This window comes from Epinephelus fuscoguttatus, linkage group LG16 (genome assembly GCF_011397635.1).
Source record: "Epinephelus fuscoguttatus linkage group LG16, E.fuscoguttatus.final_Chr_v1".
Lineage (NCBI taxonomy): Eukaryota > Metazoa > Chordata > Actinopteri > Perciformes > Serranidae > Epinephelus > Epinephelus fuscoguttatus.
The window spans coordinates 28,946,009-28,958,326 of record NC_064767.1 but is presented as its reverse complement, the minus strand read 5'-3'; the positions used below and the strand labels follow the sequence as shown (position 1 = coordinate 28,958,326).

The 12,318-nt window shown below is 42.2% G+C and overlaps 3 protein-coding genes across 5 annotated transcripts in view; 1 reads left to right on the top strand and 2 right to left on the bottom strand.

Moving 5' to 3' along the window:
* LOC125903671 (arginyl-tRNA--protein transferase 1) overlaps window positions 1-945 on the bottom strand; it is a 66,899-nt gene extending 65,954 nt beyond the window's left edge. For both annotated transcript variants that reach the window (XM_049600727.1, XM_049600728.1), the window contains exon 1: window positions 777-945. In XM_049600727.1, coding sequence (XP_049456684.1) covers window positions 777-885 — 109 coding nt within the window. In that variant the 5' untranslated portion in view covers window positions 886-945. The remainder of the gene's footprint in view (window positions 1-776) is intronic.
* Window positions 946-1,174: 229 nt separating this feature from the next.
* LOC125903725 (delta-1-pyrroline-5-carboxylate synthase-like) lies at window positions 1,175-8,353 on the bottom strand. 2 transcript variants are annotated; one of them, XM_049600825.1, is made up of 17 exons: window positions 8,206-8,353; window positions 7,549-7,650; window positions 7,320-7,462; window positions 6,999-7,148; window positions 6,770-6,874; window positions 6,526-6,684; window positions 6,014-6,104; window positions 4,930-5,054; window positions 4,682-4,826; window positions 4,518-4,591; window positions 4,001-4,100; window positions 3,408-3,628; window positions 3,158-3,295; window positions 2,878-3,073; window positions 2,553-2,674; window positions 2,086-2,368; window positions 1,175-1,940 (listed from the first exon to the last, which is right to left on the bottom strand). In XM_049600825.1, the coding sequence occupies exons 2-17, from the start codon at window positions 7,643-7,645 to the stop codon at window positions 1,759-1,761; spliced, it is 2,331 nt and encodes a 776-aa protein (XP_049456782.1). In that variant the 5' UTR covers window positions 7,646-7,650; window positions 8,206-8,353; the 3' UTR covers window positions 1,175-1,758. The 2 variants fall into 2 exon arrangements, with proteins under 2 accessions (XP_049456782.1, XP_049456783.1); XM_049600826.1 differs by having other exon boundaries at window positions 6,532-6,684.
* An 879-nt stretch (window positions 8,354-9,232) lies between these two features.
* Window positions 9,233-11,612, top strand: LOC125903877 (tripartite motif-containing protein 14-like). The gene is made up of 6 exons (XM_049601056.1): window positions 9,233-9,829; window positions 9,950-10,045; window positions 10,127-10,360; window positions 10,479-10,501; window positions 10,593-10,726; window positions 10,814-11,612. The coding sequence occupies exons 1-6, from the start codon at window positions 9,233-9,235 to the stop codon at window positions 11,422-11,424; spliced, it is 1,695 nt and encodes a 564-aa protein (XP_049457013.1). The 3' UTR covers window positions 11,425-11,612.
* The last annotated feature ends 706 nt before the right edge of the window (window positions 11,613-12,318 follow it).

Sequence of the window (12,318 nt, the reverse complement as noted above, 5' to 3'; positions counted from 1 at the left end):
TGTTATTGCAGCAGTCCACTCACCGTTATCATATTATGCGACTTGGAGCTTTAAACCCATCAACCCTGTACTCTCTCTGACCATCAGATCTGAGCTCTCCACGGCTGAATATGTAAAAACACGATAGCATGTCTGCTAGTCATTTTCCTGACATGCAAAGGCCTCCAGTTCCAGTGTCACAGCACTGACAGACCAAACGAAAGCCAGACAGCTGCACTTTCTCTGATGAAGACAACATCCCTGGTCCCCTGTCCTACTCTACTTACTGTTCCTTAGCTAGCTTGATGCTAGCAGAGCTGTAACAAGTCCACTGCTAAGTTGCTAATGTTATAGAGTTGTCTTGAGTCAACATTATTGTCCAGCTGAATGGCAGTTCAGTAGTAATAGTATTTCAATACCTCATGTTATTCTATGCCAGTCTTGGTTTGTTTTCCAAGATAAAAGAGTTGGGCTGTAAGATGCTACGGGCTAAAAACTGAGTTAGCTAATAACCTGACACCATCCAAGCAACGTTAACGTTAAATGAACGCTTACCTAACGTTACGTGTTCACTGAGTTAAATGTTTTATATTGGTCTTGCAGTGTAAGCACAGCACATATATCATAACTGACACACATTTACAGACATTATGATTACAGTTTCGACATTAAATAGCCCTTTCTCATAACCGGTTAACGTCACTATTCCAGCAAGTAGACGGGGCTAGGTCGTTAGCATAAGCCACTTCAGCGATACCGACTAGCTATGTTTGTTCGCTACTTTGTGAGACACTTACCATGCGAAAAGTTCCCTTCATCATTTTTACAGTAGCCACAGCGGTAGCCGCAATCCCCGCCGAAATATTCAACTATAGTGTAAGACTTGTTTCCTGCCATCTTTAACATCGAGTCAGATGACAGTAGAGTTCGCCCGGTGTGTCAGGGCAAGTACTGCTGGATGACAAGTCCCGCCCACACCGCTTACGTCACAAGCGCTGCGTTGAAGACAAGTGGGAGCTCCAGCCCTGTCTCAACTTTCATGAAGGAAATGAACCAGTGTTTACATTCTGTTCCCCTTGCAAATCAGTGAAAGGGTAGCAAGTATTTAAGATTAGAACATCGTCTGACACCTATATTCACTTCTTGCATTTGTATTTGTGTTAAGGTTGTGATAGAAAACGCACAAACTCATGGGTAGAGAACTGTACAGCATATTTATTAAATCATCTGTGCAAAGAGAGAGGACAGCAAAATAAATCTGAGCCAAGATCCTGCACAAACACTTACAGTAAATTACAAAAAGGCCAAGGGACAATTTGTATGTAGAAAAATAAGTTAGAAAATCACAGGTGGGCCAATGATTTCATTCTGTCACTATAAAAATGACCTTACAGAGGAAAGCGCTTTGTCTGTGTATACCTTACGTTTCACCTGACACACTGTTGCATATACATAATGGAATTGTTTTTTTATTTTCTTTTTACTGGGATACATTTCCATCCCACCAGTCATGTAAAACTAGTCATCGTCTCGGGAGATTGGTATTTTTGTAAACAACTGATCCACAGGTTTATGCACATGTTCACGAAACCAGGAACTTGTTTGTCCAGTTAAAGTGGCCTCTGTCCTGCATGCAAGTTTTCTCACCTACATAGTGGATTTGCAGAGGTGATGAAGCAGCAGCTATAAAGTTGAAGCGCTACTGGCAGACACAAACCTTGAAATAAACTCCGGGTAGACATCAGTTATCTTGACTCCTGTTGATGATTGGTTAGACACCTAACTAAAGCCCCCCTGCGGGATAGGGATGTTTTCATGAAGGTATTTCATACTGCCTTGCTCCGAGAAGTCAGCCACAGTGTGCCCTTCCCCTCGCAGTACCCATTTGGTGGTCAGAAGCCCCTCTAGACCCACTGGACCTCTGGCGTGTATCCTTGCTGTACTGATGCCAACCTCAGCTCCTGAAAAATAAGTACCGTAAAATCAACTCTTCTGCCTCATTTTCAAGACAGCAATAGGTTAGATCTAATTACAAAAAAATGTATATTCTTATAGTTTTACTTAGATGGCACTCAGAAGTAAGACCATGCGTGATAGTGTACACACCTAGGCCAAAGCGGTAGCCATCGGCAAAGCGAGAGCTGGAGTTCCAGAACACACAGGCGCTGTCTACCTGCTGCAAAAACTGTTCAGCTGTCTCCTCGTTTTCTGTAATAATGACATCAGTGTGGGAGCTGCCGTATTTGTGGATGTGGTCCACAGCATCCTGCATGCTGTCTACCACCTCAATGCAGCACTCCAGGTCTCCATACTCTGTCCTCAGAGACTTCACCTCAGATGGGCTGAATGTTAGGTAGGATGCAAACCGGGGGCCTGCATGGATCTTCACCTGGGAGAAAGTAATGGCCAATTTATCAACACAACTATGAAATAATCAGTCAAAAATAAAAACAAGTGTTGTTCACTGAACTGAATTAAATGCCAAACCTTCATCAACATGTAAAAAACACATAGCTATATATTTTAATGCTGTGTGTAATATTAATTATGGAGTGTTGGTGCATGTTTCTTACATGTTCTGTTCTCAGCATATCAATGATCTGGTCAAATATAGGGGTTCGCAGCAAATCTCTGTGAATAAGAAGGGTCTCCATGGCATTGCAGGCTGCAGGGTAGTCACATTTGGAGTCTCTGACTGGAATGAAACATTAGAACATTCATATTACTTCAGGAGTTCTGTGCCACTCCAACAAGGTAATAACCACAACTATTGGGCAACATGTAAAATATGGTAACAAGATTTTTTTCTCCAGTTTTTCAACTTGAAAAACACTGTGACAAAACCATAGCTGAAGTGGAAACATCACGGAACAACAGCTACACACAAGAACCACATACCAACATCAATAGCTTTGTCTATGCTGGCGTCGCTGTCGATGTAGACGTGACAGACACCCTCGCTGTGGCCCAGTACAGGAATCCCCTTAGCTGCCCTTTGGATGTCCCGTACAAGCTGGGACGAGCCCCTTGGAATGATCAGGTCGATCATCTTGTCAAGCCTGCACAGATCCTCCACTTCTTCACGTGTGCTCACCTACACATCCAAACAAATTTCATTATGTCACAGAACTAACACTCTGCACACTGGGTTGTCATTAATGAATCTTTTTAGTTTTACCAGCTGAATGGCATCCGTCACTCCATGAATGGAAAGTGCTTCCTGAGTGAGCTGGTGCAGAATTCTATTGGTGTTGGAAGCTTCTTTACCGCCCTTCAGTAGCAAAGCATTCCCACTGGCAATAGCCAGAGCTGACACCTGAAAAACAACATTAAATACATGAACATTTGAGATCAACTTTCAATGATGAAGATGTACAAAGTCTGCTAGATGAGCAGCTAATGGTGATTAATTCTAAAGGCTGAGCAACCTGTGGGAGACAATCAGGACGTGACTCGAAGATGACCAGCAAGACACCGATGGGGACAGTGATCTGTTCCAGCTCTAGGTTGTTGGCCACCCTGGTCCTCCTCAGCACACGACCCACACTATCCCTGGAGGACACAGCGAGCTGACGGAGGCCAATAGCAAGGCTGTTTAGCTTAGATGTTGACAGACTCAGGCGGTCAATCAGAGGCTGGGAGAGACGACCTGTGAGGAATTAGAATAAAATGAATAATTACACTGATAATACAATAATAAATAATTAGCTGAGGCATTATACAGCAGGAGTGGTAACTTTGCTCATCTACTTAAAGAGCAGTCTTCCAACTCACTGCGCTATGCTGCCCTACAACACAGGGCCTGCAATGACACCTGTCAAACTTATACATTACTTATTGACAACATGGCTGATGCATACCAAAGCTAACATAAATGTCAATCAGTGCTGACAAGCCGTCTTCATACACCAATTTCCCTATGTGGAAGTGCTGCAGATGAGTGATCCATTGCATCTGAATCAGATGATCACATGCAGCTTGGATTAAAGGTGATGAGTGTGTCTCCTCTGTGTCTCTGTACCTGATGTTATTGCTAACTCCATGTCTTTCTTGTTGGCACTGAGAATCTCATCTTTCTTCTCTGTGAGCAGCTCAGCAAGAGAGCAGATGATCTCCCCTCTCTGGAAAAAACACACAGACCACAATATAATTAACAAAACCACAATCAAGAGTAATTAAAGCTGCTGCCAGTGCAATGTAAAACTTAATGAGTTTTGCCCCTGCATCCTGTTGTGAAAATGATTCACTATTTTTGTGTTGATAGGTTTTTGATTTATTATGTTTGCTGAGTGCTAACCAAGAGATCCTCTCTCTCTATTGTAATCTTGTCGTTTAAATTCATTTCGAAATCTCTATATATATATTAGTGCTAAATACATAGCAACAAATGCCATTCTACTGTGTCAGTGATGAGATATACTGTTTGTTTCTACCACAATCAACCCCCCAAAAATTGGACCCCATGAGAAAATCTAATCTAAATCAGAGAGCTAATTTAAATTTAAAACCAGACCACACTGAGAGAGCAAGAAACTTACCTGTTCAGGGTCCAGGGAGGCCAGAGCCCTGCCTGCGTGCCGGGCCATCTCTGTCTGCTGCTCCACAGTCGGACCTGATGATGTCAGTAATACACAAATCAAATACAAAAACACAAACACAACAAGTGGCTAAAATATTCTGTCCGGGCGGTTTAACTCAGTACCTGCAGGTTTCACTTCAGAGAAGAAGGTGCCAACTTTCTTCCCTTCCACAATATCTGTGATGACATGGCCTGTAACTTTAGGATGTGTGCCATTGGCGATAACAACAGACGTCCCACCCTGTAGTGCCCAGAGGGCTGCTTTCACCTGAGTCATAGAGCATGATTGAGTATAATGCAACTTTTTCATCATACAGCCACAACACAGTCTTGTTTACACTTTCAGATAAAATATCGACTGTCATGCTGACCTTGGCTTCCATGCCACCAATGCCGACTCTGGACTTAGTGCCGTACGTGATTGACTGCTGGTCTCCAGGATAGAATATATCAATGAGCTTGGCATCATCAGTTCCTGGGGGACTGTCGTATAAGCCTGTGGAATAGATTTTTTTCTTTCTTTTTAATCCTTCACAGAATCAAAGCACATTGATTTTGACAGGCAGTAAACATAGTTTCCATTAACAGATGACTCACTGAAATAAGATGTTAATAAATAAAAGCGACGCAGTGACTGCATGTTGTTGCAACATGATAAGTTAATTTATGATTATTTTAATTCCTGGTTCGTTGTTAAAAGTACTCCAGTGATTTAGAGTTACACTTCCATAAAGTTAGGGGACTCACAAGAGATTAAATTGGACGGGCTGATGCAATCCTGACTTTTACTCTCTAGTATGGGAAAGGCTCACAAACATTGTATCCTACACTTCCATGATGTGCAGTAACTCTGCAGCATCTTGCATTAGCCCCTCTCTACCTCCCAAATGCCCTCTTCTTTGAAACCCCACACCTTCAGTTTATAACACAGGTTTTTCGGTTAACAATTTAAGATATCAAAGACAAGCCAAGGACCACTGATGACATCATTACTATTGTTCTTTTATTTAAACTCTGGGAAGGTCCCTTCAGAGCCGCAGAAGACATCACACTACTGTTTTCAGAGGCTGAGGAATGCTCCTTATGACTACATACTGTAAGCTGAGCTTCATGTATGAAATTGGTGGAGTGGCCCTTTTAGTAATTTTTACAATGTGTAATAACCGGAAAACTGTAAATAAACAAACTGGCATCTTTTTCTGCTTCATATCATTGAAAACCTAATATCTTCTTTTTGCTATTATATAATAAACTATTTGCAGAGATCACTTTCGGTTTGCGGTAAATTACGATGGATAACTGAGATCATTTTTGACAAGTAAATTCAATCATAAACTGACGATAAATTAGTTGCAGCCCTTTGGCGACATCTAATAGCACATAATGAGATACAGGATTGAAACACGCATGCAAGTAAATCATAATCAATCATCAAATTATTGGTGACTGCTGTACCTTCAACATCAGACAGGGCAATAAGCAGGTCTGCTTTCATTTCAACAGCCAGCCGTGCAGCCAAGCTGTCATTATCTTTGATGCTTATTACCTGAAAAACAAACAGAAATTTCATTAAGCCAAAGGCAAAATCTCACAATATCAACTGTATCTTACATCACACAGTAGAATAACAGCTTATCAGTTTCTACCATGCAACAAAAGCCTCCCGGCCCCATTCAGCTGCAAAACAAATAACACCTGTTCGTCTTTTTCCAAAAGAAGGTAACACAAGCAAGTCAGTGTGCACAATTAAATGGCAGAGAGCAACACCACCACACTTAGCAGAGAACATTTAAAGCAGCCTTTGAAATTAAAAAAAACAGCGTTTCCAAAAACATATATGTTAGAGAGGGTGGAAATGTAAGTGAAATGAAACATACGTCTTTCATTTCTGCATGATTTAAGCAATCCACCATCACAATGCAGGACCACATTCAGCATTCCCAGCATGCCCATCACACAATACCCACATTTACCCCCTGTAAGTCACTGTTGGGAACAGGGGGCGGAACAACAGCATCGTTGGTGTTGATGATGGGGACAATGTTCATCCGCAGCAGTTCATGGAGCGTGCTGTTCAGGTTGCGACGCTTCTGCTCATCATGAAAGTCCAGGTTGGTGACCAGAATCTACAGAGGTGGAAAGCAACATAGAAAATTAAGTGACTTAAAACTCTGTCAGCATTTTACTGTGTGAGAAAGGTGGAGTACATACTTGTGCAGTGCAGGTGCTGTACTGGGTGAACATAGCTTCATACAACGCCATCAGACCGCTCTGTCCAGCAGCTGCACATGCTCTTGCTTCCAAAACTGGAACTGACTGAAAACAGATATTTCATTTAAGTTAAAAAGACTGCGAACAAATTAAAATGTATCTCTAATAAGCATTTAAGCATTCCTCAATGAGTGAGATAAACCTCACAGTGCTCAAAATTATTATTTACCATTTCTTTGAGTTGGTTCTGTCCAGAATGAAGGGCTTGTCTGACGCTCTGAGACAAGAGGATTTCATGTCTCAATCTTTGCTTCCCAAACGCCACAGCACCACTGGTGACGATCATCATCTCCCTGCCTTGATTCTGCAGCATGGCCACCTGACAGGAAACACAAAGGCTAGAACACTGAAGTTCTTCTTTCAACGCAAAGATCACTCCTAAGTTCAGTTCGATTTTAAATCTTCTTGAGCCCACATAATATGAAGTTCACACAGCTATGATCACAGGGTTACTCTTTTGTCTGTATCAGCAATATTAATATGACCTTACCTGCTCTACTATTGAGGCCAGCCGTCCCAATGCCAGACCACACTCATCGCGTGTCACCACAGCACTCCCCAGTTTCACAACAATGCGTTTGGCCTGCTTTAACTCACTCCGGTGGGCAAAAGACTTCCCATGGTGACGTGGGACTGCAGAGAATAACAAAGTCACATTTTATTACACATCAGTACACACCAAAGAGCACATTAAAGCGTACAGATCAAGAGTTATTTACAATTGGCCTTAGAATAGGCTCTGATGGAGACTGGATGGACATTTGACTGCCAGATTCTGGATGGCAGGCGAGAGCACAAGGCCAGTCTGGCAAACATGGCACCTATAAAACACACAAACCAATGTCAGGTTACTCTAACAGTACCTCATATGAAATAAGCAGCTTTTGGATATGATACACAGACTGTGCAGATGTCTATATACACTGTACTTACAAGATAATAGAATATAAAACCTAAGAAAATCAATGAACACTTGTCATTTGTACATCATTTTAGTCTCACTGGAGAGCTTTGTATCATGTGTCATGGAGTCATCAGCAAGTTGGTACTTGACCCTGACATACTGACCCACTGACGATGATGTTTGGGTTTGTTATCTTAGACATATTAGCTAACAGTAAAAAAAAAAAAAAAAAAAAAAATCCAGGGCTAATTGCGGTTCATACAAATAACCTCTAGCATATGTGAAGCCACAGAGGTCTGCAAGTTAGTTAAGAAGGCTAACATATTGTAGCTAAGACACTAGTGTCACTCCTGTCAAACCTGGGGCTAGCTAACGTTAGCTAGCATTAGCTATTATGAGCTAACACTCTGATTGCTTGCGGATATCTCTGACAAAACAGACCGAGTAAATGTTATATAAAATGACTCGTTACCTGATAATTTGAACGTCTACAAAACCAAACACAAAAACACTTGTGTGTGCACTGCAGAAGACACGTAGTAAGCCGGGCTGGCGGTGGTGAGCTGCCACATCCACAGCCCACGTTGGTTGGGAAGTGAAGTGCCGTAATTGAGCTATGCACGAACGACATGTACGCAGGGTATCCAGAGATGTCTACGTAGTATGAAAGAGATTTACGCAAATCTGTCCTTACGTACGCAGAAATAGCATTTTTGATGGGTAGATGCTTACGTAGCAATGGGAAGTACAAACATAGGGAAGGAGGGTAGAAACACACCAGTGACTTTGTTTTTGAAAAGTTTCAACCTTTCTTTAATTTAAGAAAGACAAATTATGAATCGTTGTTTTGCGTTAGATAATGTTTGTGTAGTAAAAATATTGATTCAGTTATATCTTAAACACAATGCACTCAAAATACACACCTCTAAAAATTAAATTAGTCGAATTAATTTGATAAAATTCAATTTCGTTTCGGTTTTTTTAAAGTTATAAAGTGGTGTTGATCAGTATAACTATACAACTGTTTTAAGTATGACTGAATATTACTGTAGGCACATTTTTCAGTTTTAGTGATGAAGACCTTAAGATGTGCTTGAAAGCTCCTGATAAAAGCTAGCAAATGGACCTTAAATTCATATTAGAAAGGTTTTTGTCAGGTTACTGAGCACAAAGTCAAAAACTGATTTTCACATTCAAATTAATTAGTTTTGTTTGAATTTAAATGTTACTGCATATACAACAAATAATTGGTCATTTAAGTCACTTAATCCGTTTTGTTTTTGTTTTTTTGGAAATGTGCCATTTAATTGTGTGTGGTTTCCTGAGAGTCAACGGCTTGAATCAGCTGGTGGAAGATTTCATCTCATCTTTAGTAATCTGACACTGAGGCACATGAGTGGTGTGTGTAGCGTGCCAAGAGAGGCCAGTGAAACATTCATGAGCAGGAAGGCCGGGAGCACAGTGCACACTGAGCTGCCATAACAGATGCAAGCAGAGCTATGGGGACTGTTGAGGAAACTTTAAAGTGTCCTGTCTGCCAGGACCTCTTCACAGATCCTGTCACACTGCCATGTGGGCATGACTTCTGCCTCACTTGTATCCAGACTGTGTGGGAAACAGATGGATCTGATGAGGTTCCTTACTTCTGTCCAGAGTGTCAGATATTCCTCCCATCTGACCTCACTCTGGACATAAACACCAGCCTTCAGAAAAAGGTAAAGGACTTCACCACCAACAGGCCGTCAACAGCAGAGCTGAAGACAACGACACCAAGCAGGGCAACCGAATCATCTCCAACTATCCACTGTGACCACTGCATAGAGACGCCATCAGTGGCCGTAAGGACCTGTCTGACCTGTGATGCCTCACTGTGCCAGGCTCACGCCCTGCTGCACCAGCAAAGGTCTGCTCTGAGGGAACACACAGTTGTGGCGGTAACGGGGGATCCACTGTCTCTGAAGTGCAGGGAGCACCGTGATGAGCTCAAACTCTTCTGTATGGAGGAAAGGGTCCCTGTGTGCTGTCTGTGCGTCCTGGTTGGCATGCATAAGAACCACAAAGCATCTCAACTCCATGAAGCCTGCGCAGACTTCAAGGTGAATATAAGCAGTGTTTTGTCATTGGCTAGTTTTATTTCCTGTAAATGTCATGATCATATATTTATATCTCTGTCAGGGTTTTTATGTTATATAGGCTTGTTGTATTTCTGTCTTTAGAGTATGTTAGAGACCACCGTGAACCAGCTGCTGAAGAGGAGAAGTGAAGCAGAACATGCAATCAGGGACTTGGAGTCACTGTATACACAAACAGTGGTACAGTCAGCGTGAAATACATCTTTTAAATGCTCATTTTTTTTACTCTCAGAATCACCTCTTGTAATTTTTTCCCTCTAGAAGTCTGCTGCAGATTTCCGAGAGAGAATCTCAGACAAGTACAGCAGGATCCGTGTTGTGCTGGATGGTGATGAGCGTCTGATGATGCAGGTCATAGATGCAGAGGAGACATACATGACAGAGTGGCTGGAGGCCCAGAGAGCCATCATGGAGGCCCAGATCAAAGAGATAGACAGCCTCAGAGCCTCCAGCAAATCACTCCTGCAAGAAAGCAATGAGCTGCGATTCCTACAGGTATGATACCTTACATTATGACAGTGTGATACTGTGATCATGTGCAAGTCTTTGCAGGTAAAATGTTTTCTGCAGTTGCAGAAATTACATTAGTACATGACCTGTTTATTTTCAACAGCAAATCACAGCACAGAATCTTTGGTGAGTACATTGTCACTGTATTTGTTTCTGTCCTAATTGCCGTCTTTTGGTATGATTTTTGCTTTCTAATGGTTTTCAATTTTTATTGAAGTGACCCTTTGGATGTAGCACCGATCCAGGAAATAGACAAAGATCTGTGTGACCTTGAGAAGCTGAGAACAGTAGAGAGGCTGGTGGACGACCTCTCGGTAGCTCTGTCCCAACACTTTCCACGAATGTGGTCATGTTAGTAAAGAATCCTACATTTTGCAATCCAAAATCAACCCACACTTTCTCTGTAATTGTGTACTGAATGTAGATTTTTATTTGCAGATCTAAGTTCTCCTGCTCTGGACTCAAAGTCAGCCCATCCAAAACTGGAAATATCCCAGGACAAGAAACAAGTGTACTGGAGAAGGCAGCCTGTGAGTGAAGCTCTGAGCCCTCAGCCATATGACTCCCAGTACAGTGTCCTGGCTCAGGAGAGTTTTACTACAGGCCAGCACTACTGGGAAGTCATTGTCCAGGAGAAACCTTACTGGCTAGTAGGTGTGACCACTGGGCCAGTCGATAAAAAAGATACTCCAAATCAGAGTTCCTCCAGCCTGGGTGTGAACAACAAATCCTGGTGCATCTACCATGGAGATGGACAGTACCTGGCATGCCATGATACCCAGGAGAAGCAGCTGTCAGTGGGAACGAGAGTCAGAAAGCTGGGCATACTGGCAAATCTCCAGAAGGGGGAGCTGTCATTCTACGATGCTGACGCTATGACCCTGCTTCACTCTTTCTGTGTGCAGTGCACAGAGCCTCTCTACCCAATGTTAAACCCATGCATTGATGTGAATGGACTCAACAAGCAGCCGCTTACCTTGTTTTGGATCAAGGACCCCTGGGATTGGCATGTAAACACAGATGAGGGAACAGAGGACAACCTTAAATGACTGCGTTGTGCACCAAGATTCACTGATCCACTGAAATCAAGTTCTGCTGTGGTTGTCACACTTATAGGACTATCACTGGTTTACCTGACTGGATCTGTCCCAGGTGAAACTAAAACTTTGATGAAGGAATTCACCTACCTCTACTGTATGTATGTTATCATATAGTTCTCATTACCAGCACCACTGGGCAAGAGGGCAAGGCTTGATGTACTGTATTATTATAGTTTTCTGAGATTATATTATTGTAATCCTGTAATGCTGATGTTTTACTGAAAGCTGTGAAGTAAGAAATATAGTCAAGAAGAGACATTTAAAGTTTTTCAGTCTAGTATATGATCTGTAGTCTATATTAACTATTCAGTGTCACGTACGGTAAATATTTCATCAAGCGGTATCGGGTGCATCCTCAACACTTTTGTTCCATGGTAAAGACTAATCTAATCGGTCAGCAGCTTAGCAGCTCTCATGTTTGACTTGATGTAGTTCAGGAAGTAAATGACCCGTGCGTAAACTACTGGCTCAATCTTTGTCCCACTGTCCCCTCGGCTCACCAGACCATGGAGGGCATGCGTGCCTCTGTTCTCACATGTCAGTGACCTTAAAGAGTTGCTGCCCTGCAGCAAACACAATACCAAGTTAGGCCAATCATGTGTCACCCAGGACATTTTCATAGACTTTAGAGTTGGAGTATAATTTGTGGCACATCAACAGAACCTTGCAAGACATAAGCAGCGCTAAAAAAGTATAAAAAAAAAATGTAACCCTACTTGATTGTGAGCTGTCATGTTGTGTACTTGTGTATAAAAGGTATTTTCATGAAAGCCCAGATGACAGGCTGCAATAAAATAACTTTACGGACATTCAGACACTGTGACTCTCCTTATCCTGATCAAG